Consider the following 22,579-nt stretch of genomic DNA (forward strand, 5'->3'; position numbering starts at 1 on the left):
AGATGCTGTCACAGGCAACGTTGCGTATACGTAACGTGGGCTGCGCGTGTTTCGCGATTATGCGTGTTGTTGTTGGTCGAAACAACAACAAATCAGAACAACGACGACGGCGATGATGATGCAGATAATGACGTGACTAACGATGATGCTTACGCTGATATTCGTACGTCATCAGCATGATGAAGCGGCCACATTGCGTATACGTAACGTGCGCCACTCGCGTTCGCGTTTGTGTTAATAAATAAATGCGGCACTTGTAGAACAAGGAGCAAACGTATTAAAAATAATGACAACAAGCGGGTATTATTTCGATTGTTATTAAACAAATGCGCCGCGTGCGTTGAGGAACATACATACATACGTACATATGTACATATGTATGTACAATATGCCCAAATGTGAAACGTAATTTTTTCCTCATTTTTTTTGTGTGTGTGTCAATTATGTGCAAGAATGCAATGGCAATTTCAACACAAGTGTTATTCGCGCCCCACCCCGAGAAATATACAAAAAAAAGAACGAAAAATTGCATTCGCGTGCCGGCTACTGGCGACTGCGACTCCAACGGCGACTGCGAGCGGTTAAATTGCCGCTGACCACAAATCTAATAAGCCTCGCATTCTTCCCCCAGTTAATTTTAATTGCAACTGATTTACGAACAACAAAATCATTTTTAAGTCCTCTCTCTTTGGCTTTTGCGTCTGCAATATTTTGTTTTGCCTCTGCTCTCCTTCGTCGAGTGTGTGGTTTTTTCCTTTTTTAACCCCCTTCCCGAACATATATATATATAACTATATATGTATATGTATATAACGTAGTCGTTGTGGGGCAGCGAGAAAAAGCTAAAAAACCTAAAGCCCAAGCATCTGAAAAGTGCTCTTAGTCCAATGGCGCAGGCGACAAAACGGTCGCTCGATGGAATATTATCGAATTAAGTCGGTGTTTTTCCGAAAATAGGGTCTTCTTTATTCCCGTTTTGGGTTTTTTATAATTTATTCCTATGGTTTATGTTTTGCATTTTTAGAAAACTGTTCAAAAGATTTAAAACCTGAGTGACGAAAACCGTACTTTAGAGAGAAAAATTTCACAATACATGTATTTTTTGTCATCGTTTTTTTTAATATATATTCATATGAACAGCATTTTGGATCCTTGTTTTAAGGTTTTAAACCATAAGTTTAAGATTAGTTCTATTTTGGGAAGCTTTATATCACCTATTTTAAAAATAGACACCTATGCGTTATCCTCATTATCCTAGTTATCACATTATGTGAAATCCCAATAGTGCAGTGCACACTTATTCTTGAGTTTCGGCGTGCATAAATTCAGAATTCGGATTTTGTGAGATGATTGACGCCACTTTTGTCGCCTGGCTCGGTTGTCGGTTGTGCTGCAATTGTCTTTCGCCTTTGGCTGCTGCTTCTGCTCTTGTTGCTTTTGAGTTGGTTGTTGTTGCTGCTGCCACTGCCGCCGCGCTGCAAGTCGCGCCTTGTCTTCTCTCTCGCGCTCTCTTCTCCGCTCTCTCTGGTCCAGTTTCCTCTCTTTCGCTCTCCGTCCTGTTCTTCAGCAATTCGTTTCACCCAACTGAAAGAGCTGAAAGGGGGAAAAGCTAACGGCAAAATCGCATCGCTGCTGCTGTCGTCATCGTTTTTGCTAATTTCTTATAAGAATTTTCCTGAGCAGTTTTCCCGCTGCCGCTGCGCTGTCTTGCTTTTTTATATTGGATGTCGTTGGCAGTCAGTTGAGATGTTGTTTTTGCTCTTGTTGTTGTCTTCGTCTGCGTTGCCTGCAACTTTGGCAGCTTCATCTTCTTCATGGCTCTGCTTTTGGTTCTTGTTGCTTCTGTGTTCGTCGTCATCGCTTAACGGGGCTCCTAAGTCGCCGTTTCTCTATGCACCGAGAGAAACTTAAATTTTGCCATAATACTGCTTACCGAAAAACTCAAATTTTAGTTTTTGTTATTTTCTGATATCAGTCAATCGGATATAACATGAAAATAAATTAATCTTAAAAATACGTATTCTTATAAATGATATATTTCTTATAAAAGAGAGTTTACTTTTTTGCCAAAAAAAAATTTGACCTAAATTGCCTTGGAGTTTAGAAAATACCTACAAGTATTTTACGTTATATATACTCTATATTTTATCTTGAGATTCAAAATATATTTAAGCTGTATTGTTAAGTGTTTTAAACGCTATATGTACATTGTTATACAAGTCTGCAACAATATATTTAAAACTGAACTTAGAATGTATTTATATTTTTATGAGAAATTTTAAAGTTCTAGTTTTTTTGTAATTTAATGAATTTGTGAGTAACCCTTTCTTTTCTAAAATATAAAAATTATTCTTCGTACATACATATGTACATACATAGTTAATTAATAAGAACTGGATTTTTTTTATGAAAACCTGCGATTTAGCATCTTGAAAAGAAGTTCGCGCTTTTGTTCTTTCTTGATGGCTCTCCCTTTCTCCCACTGTCCTTTCTGCCTTTCTGGTTTCCCAGGTTTTCCGCTCAGCTTTTGTTGGTCACTTCTTTTGAGGTTGTTATCAGCTATCAAGCAGTAATGAGCAGTCTGTGGGTGGCGGTGGGTGGGTTTCCTAGAACGTGGGAGAATAAGATCGCGTGCGAGGGAAAAGGACAAGGCAATGGCAGGTCAGAGTGAGTGAGCAAGAGAGGGAGATCTGAATGTGGAAAATGTAAACAGATTCATTCAGAGGCAAACTGCCGCTGACACATTGCAGTCGCCAGTGCAGACCCCCCTCCTGGTCCCCCTTCGCCCCCCACTTTGCTGCCATGAATTTAGGCCACAAAAATGCCATCGTTGGCAATGTCCAAAAAGGCAAAACAGAAAAAAGAAAAAAAAAACAAAGTGAACGAGCACAAAAAATAAGAGCCCAAACACACGGAGAGTAACCGAAACAGAAGAGAGGAAAAGTGCAAGAGAAGAGCAGAAAGGCGGCGGATAAGGAATGCGAATGGGAATGCATGTTGGGGATCCCCCTGCCACATACTGCTCACACACACTAGCACACACACTAGCACACACACACACACACTACTCACCTGCGGGCAGTCGGAAACAGACGCGGCCAATGCTCGAAAAATAAATTCGAAAATTCGCGTTGAAAATAACTCAACGTGACACATTTACAGTTGCACTCAAGGAAATAGGGTTTTCAATATTTGCAGCTTAATTGTAAAAAGAGAAATTTAATTACTCAAGTTTTGCAAGAATAATTAAAAATATATACGCCTTTTAAAATTTACAACCTGAAATATATACACAGAATATTAAAAACACCTTAAATAATTATTATTATTATAATTATTATTAATTATAACAACCAATTAGATGTATTATTTATCAGTTTAACTGTTTGTCTATGTAAATCTATAATTTATAATTAGGTATGTTAATATAAACAGCTACAGCTAGGACTTGTGACTAAGAAATGGTGTTACTTTTATTGTGCCCGAAGCTGTTATCATAAGCCGTCCATTGCACAAACGTATAGAGCTTTTTCGAGGAGAGCGAAAAGTGGAACTGATAAGGAAGGCAGGTGTCTTTTAGAATTCCTAGAACTGCATTTGGTAAATGAATACTACGTACAATCCTTCAACTTAAATTACCTGGAAACGCACCTAGCTATTCATAAAGCTAGCAATAGCCCGTGTTTAGGTAATCCTGATATGTATTCGTCACCTGTGTATTGCAAACGCGAAACAAACTGACCGCAAAGGGCGTTACTCATTAAGTTCTGTGAGTCAACAGCACGACGTTCGCCAATAAAATGCACTGGTGAAATGGATTATTTGTCATCGAAGCTGTTGCACCAACCAATTCCAGGTGGGCATGGGGCAGGTGTGAGTGTGGATGCATAACTAATCACAGCGGACTATTCCGCTTAGGCGATGAATGCACGCAAAGGCATGCATTGATGGCAATCGAATCGAATTGAATAGAATTGAATCGCAGTTCGCCACGACAAACCGCAGCAATCAGATGGCATTCAATATCCAGTACAAGGCCAAGCAACGAAATTGAATTTGCATCCGTACACCACCACCAAACAACGCCAACCACCACCCACAGTCACCACCAACGACCAACGACCCACAACCATCCACTTCCGTTCGCCACAGGATTCTGTCATCGATGTGTCAGATCCTGTGGAACATGGATGATAATATTGGCCTCGCTTGGCTGGGCGAACCGCATGGTTTGGTGGCAACCGAATTGGTGACCTTTGAACCACCTCCACCCACTGCAACGGACGTCAGTAAGCCCACCCACAATTAGTACCCCTTGGGCGGCTTGGGTAGTTTGGGTGGTTTGGGTGGTTTGGGCAAAGGTTTGTGGTTGTGACTCGAACGCAATTTCACTGCACACGCACATTTCAATTTGCTGGCCGGTGTTTACCCCTGAACTGTTGCTTTCCCTGCCCCTTTCCCTTTCCCTGCGCCTTTCCCATTCCCTTACCCCTTCAGCAAACACTCCCAAACACCCGAAACCCCCTCCCCACCACCTGTTTGATTCTCTGTGCCAGGGATGTAAGCCTTTCAAGGCTGTTGTCCTGTAATATTTGGATATGCAGCGCAGCCTCAAAGAGGTTTTTAAATTATGAGTGGCACTCTTGTAGAAAGAAGTGCAACGATGAAATTTGGTATCTCTTTAATGGGCTTGCATAATTGTGGTAATTTCATTCGTCATCGTGCTCATTATCTCCTTTTCGATGAAAGAGCATAAGCACGTTAAATACATTTTTCCAGCAATCATTTTACACTCAATCAGTACTCAATGGTGAAACGGTGTAATGGAGTTCTCTGCATAAATGCTTTGGGAAAGTATACGGTTTGGATTGAAATGCACCCCTTCAATTGCCAGACAGTCGAGCACAGTCAGTTACCTTTGGAATTCTTTATTGTTGCAAAACTGCATTCCTATGCAATTCTCCTACCCTTTGCTGCACTTTAAATACATTCATTGTGAAATTTAAATCATATTTGCAGCAATTAATTGGTCAAATTTACTTTCTCTGGCAGATTATTCGATTTAAAACAAGATAGTCGTACATCTTACTCCCAACTTCATTTTCTCTCTAAACAAGAGTAGTGTGTAGTTTCTGATTCATGGCATTCGCAAAGGAAGCCTGAAGTTCCTGGAGCATTGGGCAAATTAGCAGGCCATTTGCGAGTGTTGCCAACATAATTGTCCCTGTTTCCCTTGATTAGCATCGGCACATCACGCAAAACAGAGTTTCGCAGTGAAGGCACACACAAACACACACGTGAAAAGTACAAGTGCGCAACAAAAACAAAGAGGAAAAAGAAATTAGGGAACGGAAAAGGGGAGAAATTTGCCCGAAGCTCTGCTAGCAAAGGCAGCAGCAACTGAAATTCCAAATCTGATTTGACACGCAAAGCCACAAAGTGAACAAAATCAACAATAGCATTAATAGCAGCCAAACAAAACGATGGAAAACGGGAGGCGTGCCTCCCAATGGGAGGCAGGAAAATGCTGCTGGCCACAAAAATGATTGGCGTGCAAAAGCGTTTAGCGGCAGTCAGATTATACTTGCGTTTATGCTAATGCTTTTATGCTGCTCTGATGACAAATCAATGTCATCAAGGGTGTGCAAGTGGCATTGGTAGTGGGTTGGACAATTGTAGTGGTCCGCTGGAAAATGGAAAATGCGACCAGTGCTCGGAAATTCGCGGTGGAAAGCGAGGCAGGTGCGTTGACAATAACCATTCTGCCAAAATCTTGCTACGGGATGCCTGGTATTTGTCGAACAGTTTTTCGCGCTTAAGAAAGTTGAAGGTCAGTGCCTCCAACCTGCAGAGGAAAAGTTTTTAATTCTAATTAAATTGTTCCCAAGGAACAACAAGCCAGAACCAAAGTGAACTTAAGCAAGCCAAAGTTTTTAATACCCTCGCACCTATAGGAAAACGAATTTGTTATCCAACTACACTTCTGAAAACATAAATGAGAATCCTAAAAGAACAATAAATAAAAGTTACTTTTATAGCTTGCAGTTTTTAAAAATATGAAAAATAAATCAACAAGAGTGCTGCAAAAGCACCGATGACAGTTTCGATATTATCGATGACTTCGATAGCTTGCGCAAAGTGACATTATTCAATTGGTCACAAATACATGTTTTTTTTTAAGGTACATATGTATATCAACAAGCATCATAAGTGCGTTTTGTTTGCCTTACCAATCAGTTGATTACATTTCGAGGTGCATTTCGAGGTGCATTCTTAATACTACCACTATTATTATTATCGATAGGTACACCTCAAGTAATCGATACTTTTGCTTATTATTTGCCATTAGCTAGCTGGACTGTTTTCGCGAGTGGAATCAAGTGTAAACGCCACCCCCAGCTACTTTCAATTTTAGCCTCGTACAAAGGATTGCATATTGCCAACATTGTCGTCGGCGGATTCGCCGTCGTGGCCATTGTTTTGTTAACCGAATTGCCCTTGAGCGCTCGCTGGCTTATGGATTTGGCTGGTTGGCCAAAAGGGTTGCCAGAAATTGTGCTCCTGCTCTTCCTCTGCCCCTGCCCTTCCTGTACCACCACCCCACCCCCAAAAAGGAGCCTTGACATTTTTAAAACACATAGTTCACTGGATGGCCTTCTTCGTAAATTTTTTTTATTTCCAGCAGTCGCCGCCTTCTTTTCTTTGTTCGCGTCCTTGTCGCTTATTTGCATTTCCTTTGCCAGCAAAAGCCGTTAAATGCGCTTTTGCACTTGCAAACGTCCCTCCGCGACGCCTCTGTTTATTCATTACGGCGTTCATTGTCTTGTTCTGCGCCAAAGTTGATTTGCAAGCGGACGGAGAAGGTCAAGGAGCAGGGAACACATGTGGATGTCACATGGAGCGGTTGGGCGAGAAAGTGGGCGGTCTCTTCGCTTTGAATAGCTTGTGTATCGTGGATGTAAATGGATCGCAAACTGAACACTGAACTTCAGCATATATAGTAAAATCTAATTCTTTTATTGTTGGTTTATTGATATTAATTATCTTTTAATAGCGTGATAGTTCCGCTCTACGATTTCAAATGTTTGTCCGTATGTCCGTCCGTTTATAAATCTGTACGTCCGTTTGTCCTTCCGTTCTAGGACTAGTCTCTCAGTTAATTGCAGGCAGTAAATAAGACGTCATTTCCAATCGGACAACCATGATCTAAACAAATTTTAGCTTCCTTCACTAGTATGTCTTCCCACCATAAGACTCCAATTTATTTATACACTTATTAGGTGTAAGTGTCACACTGAGCTTACAAACTTATTAAGTGTTCAAATTTTAAGATATTTTACAAATTACACATTACACATCAGCCAACGTGTTTGTGTACATACATATAAGGTTGTCAAATATCTCCCTTCCGCCTTTTTGTCTTTTGAATTTCGCGGCTATGTACAAAGCGCTACAGAGCTCGTATCTGGAAATACTATACATAATTTGAAAGGTCTTGACATAACCTACAAAACGACGCTATGGATGATTAGTTTGGATATTGCGTTCAACAGTTATAGACGTGTAAACATGGAGTTCACTAACGCCGAAATTCGCGCTATTTTAAAGTTTTCCTTCGTTAAAGGCAAATCCGCTAGAGAAACGTTCCGTGAGATTAATGGTGTTTTGGGGGATGGTACTCTATCACTTCGAACCGCGGAGGAATGGTTTCGACGATTCAGAGCCGGTGAAAACGACACCATGGATAAGCCAGCCGGCGGAAGACCTGTGACGACAAATACCGATCAAATCATGGAATACATCGAGTTAGACCGGCATGTGGCATCTCGTGACATCGCCCAGGAGATGGGAGTTAGTCACCAAACCATTTTAAACCATCTGCAGAAGGCTGGATACAAAAAAAAGCTTGATGTTTGGGTGCCGCATGATTTGACGCAAAAAAACCTTCTGGACCGAATCAACGCCTGCGATATGCTGCTGAAACGGAACGAACTCGACCCATTCTTGAAGCGGATGGTGACTGGCGACGAAAAATGGATCACATACGACAATATCAAGCGAAAACGGTCGTGGTCGAAGGTCGGTGAATCGTCCCAAACAGTGGCCAAGCCGGGATTGACGGCCAGGAAGGTTTTGCTGTGTGTTTGGTGGGATTGGAAGGGAATCATCCACTATGAGCTGCTCCCATATGGCCAGACGCTTAATTCTACCATCTACTGCGAACAACTGGACCGCTTGAAGCAGGCGATCGACCAGAAGCGTCCAGAATTGGCCAACAGGAAGGGTGTAGTGTTCCACCAGGACAACGCCAGACCACACACTTCGTTGATGACTCGTCAGAAGCTACGGGAGCTCGGATGGGAGGTTTTATCGCATCCACCATATAGCCCGGACATAGCGCCAAGTGATTACCACCTGTTCCTGTCCATGGCGAATGCCCTTGGTGGTGTAAAGTTGAACTCAAAAGAGGCTTGTGAAAAGTGGCTGTCCGAGTTCTTCGCAAATAAGGAGGGGGGCTTCTACGAGGGAGGTATTATGAAGTTGCCGTCTAGATGGAAACAGATTATCGAACAAAACGGCGCATATTTGAACTAAATCCGATCACTGTAACACTTTTTATAAAGCATTGAATAAAGAGCAAAAAAGCGGAAGGGAGATATTTGACAACCTTATATAATAACACTCGGCTGCCGTAGAATATGTAATTGAAGGCTTCCGTTTAATCGACAAGGTATTTGAGCAGGCCCACTTGTGGCCATTATTGTTGACGTCGTTAGAGTAATTATCGTCACTATCATGGACACAATCATCGTAATAGCTGCGCAACACCCAGTTAGTGTCCTCTTGCGCTCCTGCGCTCCTGGTTCCCAAAGTGCCGAAGTCCAGGCCGAAAGGACCATGGTGCCAGACCATTTCCATGGCATAGCCCCACGGGCCGCAGGCGTCGATAATTGTTCTATTAGGCAAATGAGTTCGGCCCAGGTAGCGTAGCTCTCGCTGGATGATGCCACCTCTCTCTCGGTCCAAACTTGCTGGCTGGCTAGTTGGTGGGTAATGTTGTTGTTATGACGGCCACGCCCCCTGCGAACCAGTTGCAGTTTGGCCGCCTCGCCCTGCTCGTCCTTCGATTTACGCATTCATTTGTGTCAAGGTTGTCGAGTGGTCAACTCAACTGGTCAGAATCAGAAGCAGCTGCCTCTCATCGGACGAAAAACCCTTCGGCTTCACGTCCATGCAACATACATATGCATGTACATACATATGTATATGATTGTCTGATGTGGATGTTGATGAGTTGTAGTGTGGTAATGATAACGCCTTTTACGATGCTTATGCCGCTGATGATGATGGTGGTGTTGGTGGTCATGATGATGATGAAAGTGCTGGTGGCAGGCTCAACTTAAACATGCAAATTATAGCTTTGGTCAGCAAGGGGGGCATATACCAGTGGCTGTTCTAGGAAGTCGTTATTGAATGGGGCTGGTCGCGAACATCTATATTTACTTAACTCACCATGCTATTGAATCTTAACCTAATGCCTTCGAGTGGCTAGTTTGGTTTTATGATTTCTTTCTCTTTTTCAGCACTTAGTATAAATATTAAGGAATGTATCGGCTAAGCATGTCAATAAATAGTATGCGAGCAGTTTAGGCAGTTCAAAAGAACTAAAATGAAATCATAAAATAATTCCAAAGTCATTATACTCAGTGAGCGTATAACATCCATCCATATCTCGTTGATATGCACAAACGTGCTCGGGGTTATTAGGTTATATATTTCCGACATCGATGGACTAATGGATGGGAGCTGTCGGCGGGCTGCATTATCACCGCTCCTCCAGCGCTGCGTTCCATTCGCAACCTCAAGAACCCCGGAATGGAAATGGAAATCCCTCGATCGCCGGCCGCTTTCGGTCTCATTTGCATGGTTGGGCGATTCGAGGTACGAGGTTTTCAAAGTTTTCAAGTTTCTTTGGCTGGACGCCTCGTTTTCCGTTCCTGTGTGGACGGGGGTTTCTCGCCGGTTCGTTCCGTTCTCACGTCCGTCGTGGTTGCCCCATCATCTGCTGCTCTTTTTTCCATCGTTTTCCTCGACGGCTCAACTGTTCAACTGCTCAACTGTTCAACTGCCGCCTGCTGCTGCTTCTTCTCGCCGCTCATTATAATTTTCCATCAATGTGCGGGTAAGCGTGACCGTTTTGACTTCATTATTCCCCCGCCGCAGTATACTTCCCACCTAGACACTCGAAAAAAATGCTGCAAAATAGAATAGTATTTAGATGCCTTAGTCGGACCAATTTATTGTTCAATAACTGCCGAATTCAGCATTTCCGGGAAATTTACTTCAAACTGTCGTACTTAACAATTTCGATATTATCCATTGAAACATGTTGGGAAATATAGATCAACAATACAGTCTAAAAGGATTGGTTTAGTATCCAATAATTATAAATAAATACTTAAAATAATGTAAACAAACAAATGCAACCGCTAAACCGCTGTATTCTCAGCGGAAATATGTGTGGAAAGAGTCAATTATCATGACTCCTAAGTGTTAATTGCGAAAACACGTTGAAATTATCCTAATTGAGATGTGACAAGAGTTTACCCAACCTCCGGAGGCAAAAGAAGAATTTCATATTCAAATGAAGCGACGCTAAAGTACACCATTTAATGGTCCCTTACAGCTTAGACAGAGATAACACACATATGTATTCCTCCAGTGTACGATCGCCACGCTCTATCTTATCGCTCAGTGTTGTTGGCCGTCATGTGTGTCCGTTTTCATTTCCGTTCCGAAAGTCCGTCGCGTCCGGCTCTTCGGAGTGCCAAAAAAAATCTCGCGCTCCGCAAAAGTCGAAAGGTATCCCACTTAGCCACTCTCAATTACCGGGCTCTTTCGGCTGGAGAAAGAGCCAAATTATCGCCAGGGAAAGAGCGGTAAGAGCGGGAGAAAGTAAGGAGGGGGAGGGTGGTGTTGGCGTCAAACAAGTTTGCCAACAATGAATGGTCAAGAGCTTGATAGGTTTGGCGCATCAACAAACACAAATGCATTGGGAAATAAAGAAAATTAGACATTGGCCCGCACAAGCCATCCCTTTCACTCCATCTCTGGACATTTCTTCGGCGCCGTTTCAGCCACTCTCTACGCTCCAATCTTCGAAATTGAGCCAAGCGCTCTTTTTCTTCCCGAAAAACTTTCTCCGATGCGTCCGGCTTGGATTGCCTGCCCTTAATAGGGCAAATCCACTCCAATATGCAGATGATCTTGTCAGGTTTGAAAAGGAACATATAATACGATTATTTAAGTTATTTAAGTTACCCTATACCAAACGCAGAATGTTTCAACAGAAAACAAAATTGAAGTGAAAAACAAGTACATACACATACATATATTTGAACTTGACCTTGCTTTTAGAATACGAATACTAAGCCAGCACCTTTGAAGCCTCTGTAAAGATCTCGACTTTTCAACGAATCAAGATCTAAAATGCACATAAATGTATATACATATGTAAATACTTGGACGGGTGCAATATATTCCATTCTATGATGAAATTCGATGAAATTTGAAGCGGGTCCCGCTGTGATTTATTCATTCGCATGACTCACTGTGGTCTCTTTAAAATCCAGAACTCACAGAAACGAATACCGCGGCACACACAAATGTATTCATTAACGGGACATTTGGGCACGCGCTGAATTCGATCCCATCCGCTCCCACTTCCTCCTGCCCGAACTTTCGTATAGTTCTCGGATTGGCATTTCTACGGACTCTCGCCTATCTTATCAGCTGGGTTTGTAAGTGTTTGTGCAAAAACAACGGCAAACAGATTTCTTTATAAGCAACAAAGAACGATATAGTCGAGGTTCCCGACCCAAAGATACCCTATTTGCTGCACAAATGGGTGTAGCTTAAAGCAATCGGATTGGAAACATTGTTGGGATACTCGTGGACATTTTAAACTCTATCTTTATTATTTACTGTATGAAATATTTGGTTATCTGCCTTGTATTTTTTGTTAATATTTTAACTTGTTGGGTGGAGCAAAAATTCGACTATAGCCCACTTTTATCCTTATCAACTAGAGAAAATAGAAAGCAAGTTAAAAAAAAACCCTTAACCGAAGCGTGGCAATACAAAGTGGTCCCCTAAGTGCGTTGAAACTATAATGAGCTGAATTTACGATTCTTATCAGCAAATCAGTTTATTTATAATCATAATAATGCCTTAGGCACGATAGTTCTTTAAAATATTTACTCGAAAAAATACATTTGTGAAAAATTTAATTTCACACTTTAACTAGGAGTGCGCCAGAGTGCGAAGCAATTTGCACTGGTTTTTGGATTGGAATAGCATTCATTAGTTGTTCAATTGCTCTGAAATCTTTATCTTCGCCTTGTTGATTCTGGTGCGAATCGCACTCAATTCAAATTCATTTCGATCGAAAGAGCTCTCGACGCCGACGATGATGTGACTGTGAATGGGGATGTGAATGGGGATGAATGTTTTGGTCACTCCGCCCAATCTCACGCCTTCACTACCAAAACATTCTTTTCGCTCTCATGCGGTCGCTTTTCCATACCCAAAAATGTTTAACCGGTACTTGTGCTTAGTTTTTTGACTAAAGTACATGTACTAATATAGTACACACACTAAAAGATCAAAACGATTTAGAATATTTTCATAGTTTATGCATATATAATGAAGAGTATCTTATTATATTTCAACGTGTTTTCCCATTTGTACCGCAGTTTATAAGATATTAAATGAGAATTGCAGTTTTACTATTATTTCTCTATAGTGCAGTAGAGTGCATCGCTGTCTGAGCAAAATTATATTATTTTATTCATTTATAGGGTCTAAATTGTAATATTCAGCTGTTAAACCAGAGTTTAGAGTTGGCAAAAATGCAGATAATACGGCGTATGTGTAAGTCGGAAAACTTGGCTTCTGGATTGTTCTAGTGTTTTGGCTTTTCTATTCTATCGCATTTCTCCCAAAAGAGCGGCGGAGAGAGCTAACGAGTTCTCGCAAGAGAGCGCGCACTTCGGGTGGCCTCGTGGCGCCGACCACCGACCAATCAGAGAGCAGCCTGGCCACTTCGCGAGCCCGTCGTGAGCACCTTCGTTTCGCTGTCGTTGCATAATGGCCAAGAGGCGACAAGTGTTGGCCCAAACCGAGACCGAGCAGCAGCGAAACGATGGCCCACAGGGAAAACACGGGAAAAGCACGAAAAATTCGGGCGCGGAATGTAAAAGCGTTTACAGCACACCAGCGCACAGCTACTGAGTGGTAGAGCAGTGGTAGTGGTAGTGGTAGGGCGGAGAGCGAGCTGCGTCGTTCGGCACTCTTCGGCTCGCTCTTCGGCTGGCGCTCAGCTGATCGAATTGGCGGCAGAGCGCCAGTGCTGCGCTACCTTTCGAACCGCTTACAACGCGTCGCCGCAACGCGGACGCTCTAAAAAGTAAAGAAAAAAAAGAGGAAAAAACAGTAATACGCAGTGCAACGCCACAGCAGCCGGATAAAAACAACAACAAAAACTGCGCATGTAAAGCTGTGTTTATATTACTTGTCTTTTTTTACGGTGTCTCGCTGTTTTTGCTTTCGTCGCAGACAACAAAAGTGGCAAAGTTTTCGCCACGGCATTGCTCATACGCCCCGTCTCTTGCAAATTCGCACACACTCACACGCGCGCCAATACCAACACATATTCACATACAAGTGTACGCGCGCGTTTTTCAGTGTGTTTCGTTTTTTTTTTTTTTCTGTTTCTGTTGGTGACATGCAAAAAGCAACAAAAAATAATAATAAATACATATAACGAAAGCGATTAGTTCGGCGTTTTCTCGCAAAAGTGGGCAGCAAAATGCATCAGCCTGGTGGAAATCAAAACAAAAACAAACCGAAAAATAAATAAATCATTTATTATTTAAACATCGCAAAGTAAGCTTCTCCTCGCACTCACACACGCGCGCTCATAGACTGGCTCACACACACAAGCATCACACTACACATCACACTTACACACGGATGGAGCAACAAGTTTGCGTGCCACAAAATTTCCATTCGGCAATTTTTTGCGTTTCTGTTTGTTTTTATTTTCATTTTTTAGACCGATAGTTGTTGACAACAAGCCAGCTTTATCTTGTTGTTATTTTGCTCGGCAATAATGTAGTTGAACATACAGTTTCTCAAATTTTTGATCCATTTTTTGTTTAGGTCTAGAAGAGTTATACATTTATTGTATTTATTGCCTTTAAACTTAAACAAATTTATAGTATATTTTTGGTCTTACGAGCAAGAGCTTGACAAACTGTATTAAATATTACTTACTATTAAAATGTTGCCGCTTTTTAATGTTTAGATATTTCGAGTTTTCCACTGCAATTATGGTTTTGAAAATCCATCGATAATAAAAAACCACAGACCTAATTCGTGAGCTCCTAATATTCAATGGAACAATATTAACAATTGATTAAAGCTAGATTTCGAAACAGCCCGTTTTCACCAGTTTCCCTCCTTAGATCACAGTTCTTATAAATAACTTTCGAAACAAAGAAGTGCTTGAATCAGTAGATATGAATGTGTCGTAAAGATATTGTAGTATCTCGAGAAGATATTTGGCTTCTTTTTTTTTTTGCTGTTTAGCTAATCTTGAATGATTTCATTGTGAGAATGTTGACTAAGAGATCTTAAATTGTATGCCCCATGTTTTTACATGTTTCGTAATTTACCTCAAGTTCGGCAATGATAGGTATCACAAATTTTTCTTGATCAGCGATCAGCGATCAAATCTGTTTTCCATCCTGCGCAGCGGTTCCTTTTGATACTCCATACATATCCGATATTCTTTCATGAATGCCAACGTGTGTGCGTGATTAAATCCGCACCATGTGGACGCTCGGAACAGTTGGTATATGTATGTATATGTACTTATCTGCTTAGATCCTTGCCCACATTGTTCGCGGTCCTCGTCTTATTCTTCGTCGTATTCTTCTGTTGACGCTAAGTACAACGCCAAAGTATCGTCCTTCTTTCGAGGACGCTGTTGTTGTCGTCGTGGTTGTTGTTGCAGCACACACCTTTGCACTTTAATTCCTGGCGTCTTGTTTAGCATCTGCGCCGGGTGTTACTTAAAAATAAAAGAGGAAGAACGAGCCAGGAAGAATGGTATGGATGCGAGGGTATGGGGAAGGACTCGAGCGAGCGATTATATGTGAAGTCGACTGGCGACGGCAGCGGCAGCGGGAGCGGCAACGGCGGCAGCAGCGGTTTAAATGTCAATAAGACGCGGCGGCTGTTGCCAGTCACTCACACCATCGCTCGCCCCCTCTCGCTCGCACACTCACACACGGCCACACGACGTGTGTGCACGCGGTCAGGACGTGCACACACACTTGCGAAGCAACAGTGTCGTCCCATATCCTTCGGCTTGTTTATCCTTGTTTTCTCTCAATTTCATGCTCCCTGCCCACTTGCCTCCACCTAAACCGGCCGCTCGCTCTCACTCTCTCTGTCACACTGAAAGAAAAAGAAGCAGCTTCGCAGCGATCATACGTGATTTGCATATGACGTTTTGCATCTTTGCGCTTTCCATCTGCATCCTAAACGCAGAGAGCGATAGTAATGCTACAGAACCTATTTTGCTTGCTGAACGTATTATTTTCTCCAGTGTACTTTGACCCACCATCATCTCTGGCTCATTATCGTTATTATATGGTAGTAAGGGTAGGGAAAGGAGTATATATACGACTAAGGGGTTTCGTAGGTGATTTCCGAATTTGCCGGATGATGATGAAATTACACTCGTGCTTCGTAATGATAATATTAATGGGTAAATATAAAAACGTTTCTTAGAAGATGAGTATCTTATCGTATTGCATTTGCAATGGGAAAATAACTAGGGGTAGCCATATTTATAATAATAACCTCAATGAGGATTAAAGTAACCGGTGCTAATTTGACAATTTGCCTGCCTGAATGACCGAATATGCCGTTTGTATTGTTTTCCTGGATTCGAAAAGCTTGCAATTCCTGGGTTTGCGCACTTGGGATGTGGATGTGCGCACCCCTTCCGAAGGCTCACACACACACACACACACACGCTCACATCAGCTGGTTAATAACAATACACACACCGATGTGTGGAACTTGTTCTGCCTGCCACGCAATTCGAAACGGCCTTGAACGGCATTTGTTTTGGCACTGCCCTAGACCTGCATGCCATTGCCATGCCATCTATGGGAACGCAATCCATACTACATATGAGTACACGTATCGTATGCAACCTCTTCTACAGCTGTTGTCAAAATAAGGGTTCGTACTGGGCTCTATTTCAATTACTCGCTCAGAAAGGGGTATATTGTCTTTGGGAAAGCGTATGCAACAGGTAAAGGGGTGTGTTTGTGGCATTATATATTATACATAATACGCGAGTTCCTGTTCAGTATCAACGGCTTAGTAATCAACCATTGATGGTGCATATAAGTCACTTATATGTACATACATACATATGTGCAAGGAATCATAAAGCTGAAAGGATCTCCACCAGTTAAAATGCAAATATCCAACTGCACATGGGGTGATCAGACGACATAAGAGTCTCATATCCATATATGCTGGCTAATAATTAAAAGGAGAGGACGGCACTACGACGTTTATCTGGAACACAGGTGCACAACGCACATACGTTCATATACATACATATATATTATATGTAAGCCATGGATTTTGTCCAAAATTTGCATTTAGCAGTCGCACAACAACAGTTGGAAGCGATTCAAGTCAAGTCCGAGTCAAGTCGAGCCGAGTGGAATTGATTCGATTGGCAACTCATAAATAAACATGAGTCTGGGAGATCGTTAAGCGAACATGCTTGCTGCACCGCCCCTCCCCGCCCCACGTAACGCCCCCCGAAAGATCGCCATTCTCCTAAAACCCATACAATCCATACAAACCATAAAGAATCGACATAACTGTGGCAATATTGTAAATGCAATTAACTGTTGTTCTCTGCCGCCGCTGCGCAATTGAATGTCGGACATTGGATAATCGAGTGGTTTGGGGGGACTGGATGGATCCACGATATAGGGGCAGTTGGCACGCGTCAACTCTATATATGTAGCTATAACACACGGCAGAGATACATTCGTATAGTGCTGCACTCTCTATTCGGTTCTATCTATTGGGATATTGCGTTTCGAAAAGGAAGCATTGCATTCGCGGTCAAAAGTCGCCAAAAGCCTAAGTCAAGCATCCCGAATGAAGTATGAAATATGAAACTATCATATAAGGTTTTGATTAGAATCACTAGCTATAGATTAGATCTTACATTTCCAAAGTTGGAGCCATTGATTTCGGTTGATTAATTTGTAATAACTTAACTTTCAGTTAAGATGGGAGTTTTAAGTTATGTTACTTACACTCGATTGAATGATCAGAGATTAGCGGTCTCATAAAAACGATCTTTTTGAAGGAACTGCTCAAACTCGATCCATTTGCTTTGCTTTGAATGTATTATACAAATAACTGACTACGCGCAACGGCGGCTAGGAGATCAAAACGAGTTTTTAGGTTAGTAAACATTCAGAAATGCTATCGAAGCAATCGCTCCACGGGCGACTTTATGGGCTTTAAACGAGTGGATAGATAAGTTCCGTTTGTTTTTTACATTGCGGATCACTTTGATTAATTTATTCTATGGAAATTTCTTTCGATCATTTCTGCCATTAGTCTGCGCATTCTTGTCCCTCGTCTTCTGGTCTTCTAGTCTTCTGGTAGCGCCTACTCGCCTCGCCGCGCCTCGCCTTTTACTACGCCCACACTAACTATGTATTTCCCCCCGATTTTGGTCTGGCTTTCGTTATCGCCACTCCATGGAGCAGTTGTGCTTTATATGTGGCTCCGGCTGGTTGTGTGACCTTCGCATAGCAAAGCGTCGCCAGCGTCGTCATCGTCGTCATCGTCGTCAGTCAACAACCGAACAGCTTCACTTATTATAAAAGTATTATTACTACTATTTCTGGCTGGCTATCCGAGTCCACGCTTTATCGCATAGTTCCGTCGTATATGTTAATTCCCTGGCCGTCGCCCATCGTCCACCATCTACCGTCCACCATCCACCATCCACCGTCCATCGCCCGACCCTTCCGGAACTTAATGTCCATACACCGAAATCCGGAGCCGCCTTCAAGTGGCGTGGTGTTGTTACTTCGACGTCGGCACAGGCGGCACAAAGAATAATGAACTCACTCGAACCGAACTCCAAAACCGGAAGTCACCGAAACTATTTTGCCATGTGCCTATTTTATGGTATTTTTCCCCTTGTGATTTGCTCTATTGTATCTGTGCTGAATTCTGGACAGAAAATAATGCGGTTGAAATCAATGGGTAGCAAGCTGGAACATAATTAGGTTTTATTATGAAAGCATCACAGGTTTTGGCTTCTAATGGCTAGGATATGAACACTCGATAAAACACTCGCATAAAACTATTGTTTTATCTTCAAAAATAAAATTCTTCCGCGTATGTTTCCGTCGTTTCTTATCAGTGCGCGAATTTGTTTTCAAAGAATTTATTAATCTGAACATTGAAATTTCTCAAACAGTTGGTACTTTTCCTTCGATGGAGAAACATCACTTCGGGTTATTTAGTTTTTAAAAATTTCCACTTTCAAAAAGGTGAAAAGTGCTAGAAATATGAGAAAAAAGGTGTAAATTTAATTCTACGGCATTTGAGTTTGTATGTATGCATTTCTTATTGTTTTGATTGGGTTTCTTATTTTTGTTTTATCCATATTTTTTGTTTTAACATAAATATATTAAAAGAACGACATTTACAATACATCAAAACCGAGAAAAGTAAACCAAAACATAAAATAACTTTTCGTACACAGTTAAAAATGTGGAGTAGTTCGCATTCCACGTTCTAAAACGTTTCCATAAAACAATGATAACTACAATACTATTAGCTTGGTCGAAAGTGCGAATTGCTGGAAGTTTTGAGGGTTATTTCACAACTCTATGAATCGAAAATCCGAATCCGAAAATGCAATATCGAACTGAGGAGATCTCATTATGTTCGGATTGTGTGGCAGAAACATTTCGAGTTCGGTTTCGATTCACAAAAATTTGCAAATCAGATTTCATCCGACTGTCTGTGCTCGTTTGTATGTGTGTGTGGCTGACGGCCTGAATGTATATACATATGTACAGTATATGGATGTATATATATGTCCGGGCATTATGCAAAAATGCTAATTTAAATGTGTTAATTTGATTGGCAGAGGTCCGACAGCTGACGACGCGATTTTTCGCTCGGATCTGCGTTTTTTGAGCAGTTTTTTACTTGCTCTTGTGGCTTTTTCTATTATTTTGGTCTTTTTTTCTGGTTGCTGTTTAGTTTCCAAAAGTTAATCGTAAAAACTAGGCAAGCGAGCTAATGAATAAATATAAAATCGTAAAACAAAAAGCAGCAAACGCAACAACGACACTTTAAACGAGATAATAAAACACGCACACAAAAGTGGCGATAAAAACGCGAGCGCTTTATTTCGATCTGGTAGTGGCTAATATTTGTATTATTATTTCTTAGTTTTCGCAAACACACTTGCCCTAAATGGTATGGAAAACAAAGTTAAACTAACCGAATACTGTAGGCAAACAAATAAGAAATCGAAACGCGGCCGCGTTTTCAAAAACGATTCCAAAAATGAGAATAATGTTTAGGCGAGAAGACAGTCGTGTGAGTATTTTTGACCTCAATGGTCTTCGTCTTCTCCGTTTCTGTGTGTTATTGGTTGTTATTGCCGTTGTTCCATTTGTTGTCGTTGTTAATCAAATATGTACTCTTGCTGTTGTTAATCACTTTTGTTACTCCAAATGCCACTTTCGATATCATCCCCATTACCAGCATATTCCACATAATATCACATTTCATTACCGCAATTGCACTCGCACATTTCGTTGTCATATGAACGTATTCTAACCACTTTGTATTCAGAAAATAAGTTTTTATAAATGCTAAACTATCTCGTGGGTCCAACTTTTAGTCACACGTTCAAAGCTTTCTTATCAACGATTCTTTCCAAGGTAGATTCCTAAGAATTGTGTTTCAGTTTTGATCGCAAGTTATTTTTCTGTCCGTGATAATCTCTCAGTTTTCCCTTTCCAGTTAACGCATTGTGTTCTATCTAATAGTCATATAACATCAAAAAAATAAGTCTCGACTATCAGATACCCACGAGCACACGAGCTCCACCTAGCGGCAGTTGTACAAATTGCTCATAACCTTTAAAGGAATAGTATGGATGGTATTTGGTATTTGAAATGGACATGACTTGATCGACTGACTAACGATGCTGATTAGGAATACATATACTCTATAGTGCACAATATGTAGATAGATAACAGATAAAGTGTATATGCATTTCAAATTCAAATATAAATGAACTTAAGATGATCTATAACCTGGCGTGGGATATCTTGCAAGAAAGAGGGGGCCACTAAAGATGGTTTAATTGATATTTCCCTAGCCCATAATTTTATTTCGCAAACGAGTTTAACGAATGAATGAACACGCCCAATTGAGTTCGGTTCGTTCAGTTCGTGGGCTTCGCTGGGTTGGAGATACAGAGGTACAGAGGGATATGGATAATGGATAGGATGTCAATGCCGGGTGTTTTCGGTGCCCTTTTGGGACTGGGCTCGTTCTGCATATCGATGCTGCTGGTGGTGGCGGTGGCAAGCGAACAGCTGACTCCTGCCTCTTATTGCTGCCCTTGCCTCACCTGTCTGTCTGCGGTTTGTGGCAGGTGCCAAAACAAAACCGCAAAATATTGTTTCTTTCTGCTGGCGTACCTCTTGGCCAGCGTTCTTACCTGTTGGCCAGCAGTTGAGCGCAATTTAATTGAATTTTATTTCGGTTTTTCGAGCGGCATTAGGGTAACGCCCCTTGCCGCCTGTTCTTCCTTATTTTCTCCTCCGTTCTCTTCTTGTATTTTTTTTCTTCCTTTTGTCTGACTGTGTGTTTCCTTATCTCTGGGCAGCAATTTCAATATTTTTTCGCCGGGGCCTTCATCCTTCTCACCTGCCGTTTCGCCGCCGTTTTCAGCTGTTAATTCAAAGTAAATTATGTATTTAGCATAATTACAATATTTGACTTTTACTCTTGACTGCACGCCACGCAAACGGGAAGTCCAGTCTTCGTCTTCGTCTTCAGCTGCTGCCAGCTCTTCCTCCTGAGTACACAGATGCAGATACAGATACAGATACAGATACAGATACAGATATATATTTATCTTTTTTATAAATTATTTGTGTGCTTGCCAGCCTGTGTCACTGTTGCCTCATTTCGACGCTTTTCCCTTAGCTTTTTACTCGTAATCCCGACTTATCGCACCCGGTGGAAAAGAAAATAAAAGAAAGGAAAAGAAAGAAATGAGAATGAGAAAGAGAAAGAGAGAGGGGAGAAAATTTAACTTACTGTGTGCATTCTTCATGATTAATGTTTAACTTTCGGACTTGAGCTCCTAATCGATTTTTATCGTTGTTACCTTTAGTACATCCTGGCATTGCCACATGTGGGTTAGCTTACTCAATCGATTAATAAAAAAGGGTGGACCCTATTTACACAAACGGTAGGGTTTTACGCTTTCAGATGTCACTTACTTTGTTTACCCTCTAGATTTCAATTATTTTAAACCCAATCACCAAATCGATTTGCAATCAATTGAGGTATTCATATTGTAAAGTTTATTTAAATTGGGACATGGTATGGTAATTATTTCAATTAGCTATTGTTCTTATTCCCAAAGTGCTACGTTTGTCGTGTTAATCATTTCAATAATTGAGTCATCTTCTATTTCATCATGGTAATATTTTACGTCTACGCTAATAGGAGCATTTAAAAAGTATACGACACTTTTGAACTGTGATGCATTATGTACTCGATTGTGTATTTTTAAAAGCCGTTCTGTGTGAAACACGAAAATTCGCCCACTTTTCGATTCCTTTCACCCAAAAAGGTTAAAAAATCGCTTGGTGCAGGAGAAAGTTCGATGTTTCTTTTGGGGAGCTGGTGCAGGACAATATGTTTTTGGCGCTCTCAAATCTGATCGGCAGGTGCTGCTGCGGAATGCATTTCCTTTGGGGCGTGGCACATGTTGCGTGCGCCTAATTACGCGTAATTATTCACTTAGTGTGTTATGCCAACAGCAGCGGAGAAGGGGAACAAAAAAAATTAAAAAGCAACAGCCATAAAGATGACGTTCGTGGGCCCTTAATTGCAAGCGTTTTCCGCTAATTGCACGAGCCGCGATCAAAATGAAAGCCAAGAACAGGGGCGGCGATTCGCGAGGTGGTGGAAAATCTAGGGCTGGGAGTTGATTTTCAAATGGGGAGTTGTAAAAACTGGTGTCTTACACGTGTTTGCCGCCCAAAGTTTTGCCTCCATCGCGTTTTCTTGTAATTCTCACGTGGCTCGTAAGCGAGGCGATTAGCATTGACTAAGTGACGCAACCGCGCAGAAAGATAAAGGAATATAGTTTATAGAGGGCCTTCTTTAATTTTAAATATAA

The 22,579-nt window shown here is 41.5% G+C and overlaps 2 protein-coding genes across 4 annotated transcripts in view; one reads left to right on the forward strand and one right to left on the reverse strand.

Moving 5' to 3' along the window:
* Window positions 1–22,579, forward strand: part of LOC122625163 (AF4/FMR2 family member lilli) — a 42,176-nt gene that overhangs the window by 9,327 nt on the left and 10,270 nt on the right. Inside the window, exon 1 of one of the 3 annotated variants that reach the window (XM_043805111.1) lies at window positions 13,415–13,552. The exons of the other annotated variants lie outside the window; for them this stretch is intronic. The gene's annotated coding sequence lies outside the window, so the exon portion shown is untranslated. Of the gene's footprint in view, window positions 1–13,414; window positions 13,553–22,579 lie in introns of those variants that run through there. 3 annotated transcript variants of the gene reach the window in all.
* LOC122625164 (amnesiac neuropeptides) lies at window positions 12,987–13,938 on the reverse strand. Its single transcript, XM_043805113.1, is given in 4 exon segments — window positions 12,987–13,106; window positions 13,109–13,367; window positions 13,369–13,472; window positions 13,475–13,938. Coding segments are annotated over 4 exon segments (561 nt in total). The 5' UTR covers window positions 13,553–13,938.

The sequence above is a fragment of the Drosophila teissieri genome, chromosome X (assembly GCF_016746235.2).
Source record: "Drosophila teissieri strain GT53w chromosome X, Prin_Dtei_1.1, whole genome shotgun sequence".
Classification (NCBI taxonomy): Eukaryota; Metazoa; Arthropoda; class Insecta; order Diptera; family Drosophilidae; genus Drosophila; species Drosophila teissieri.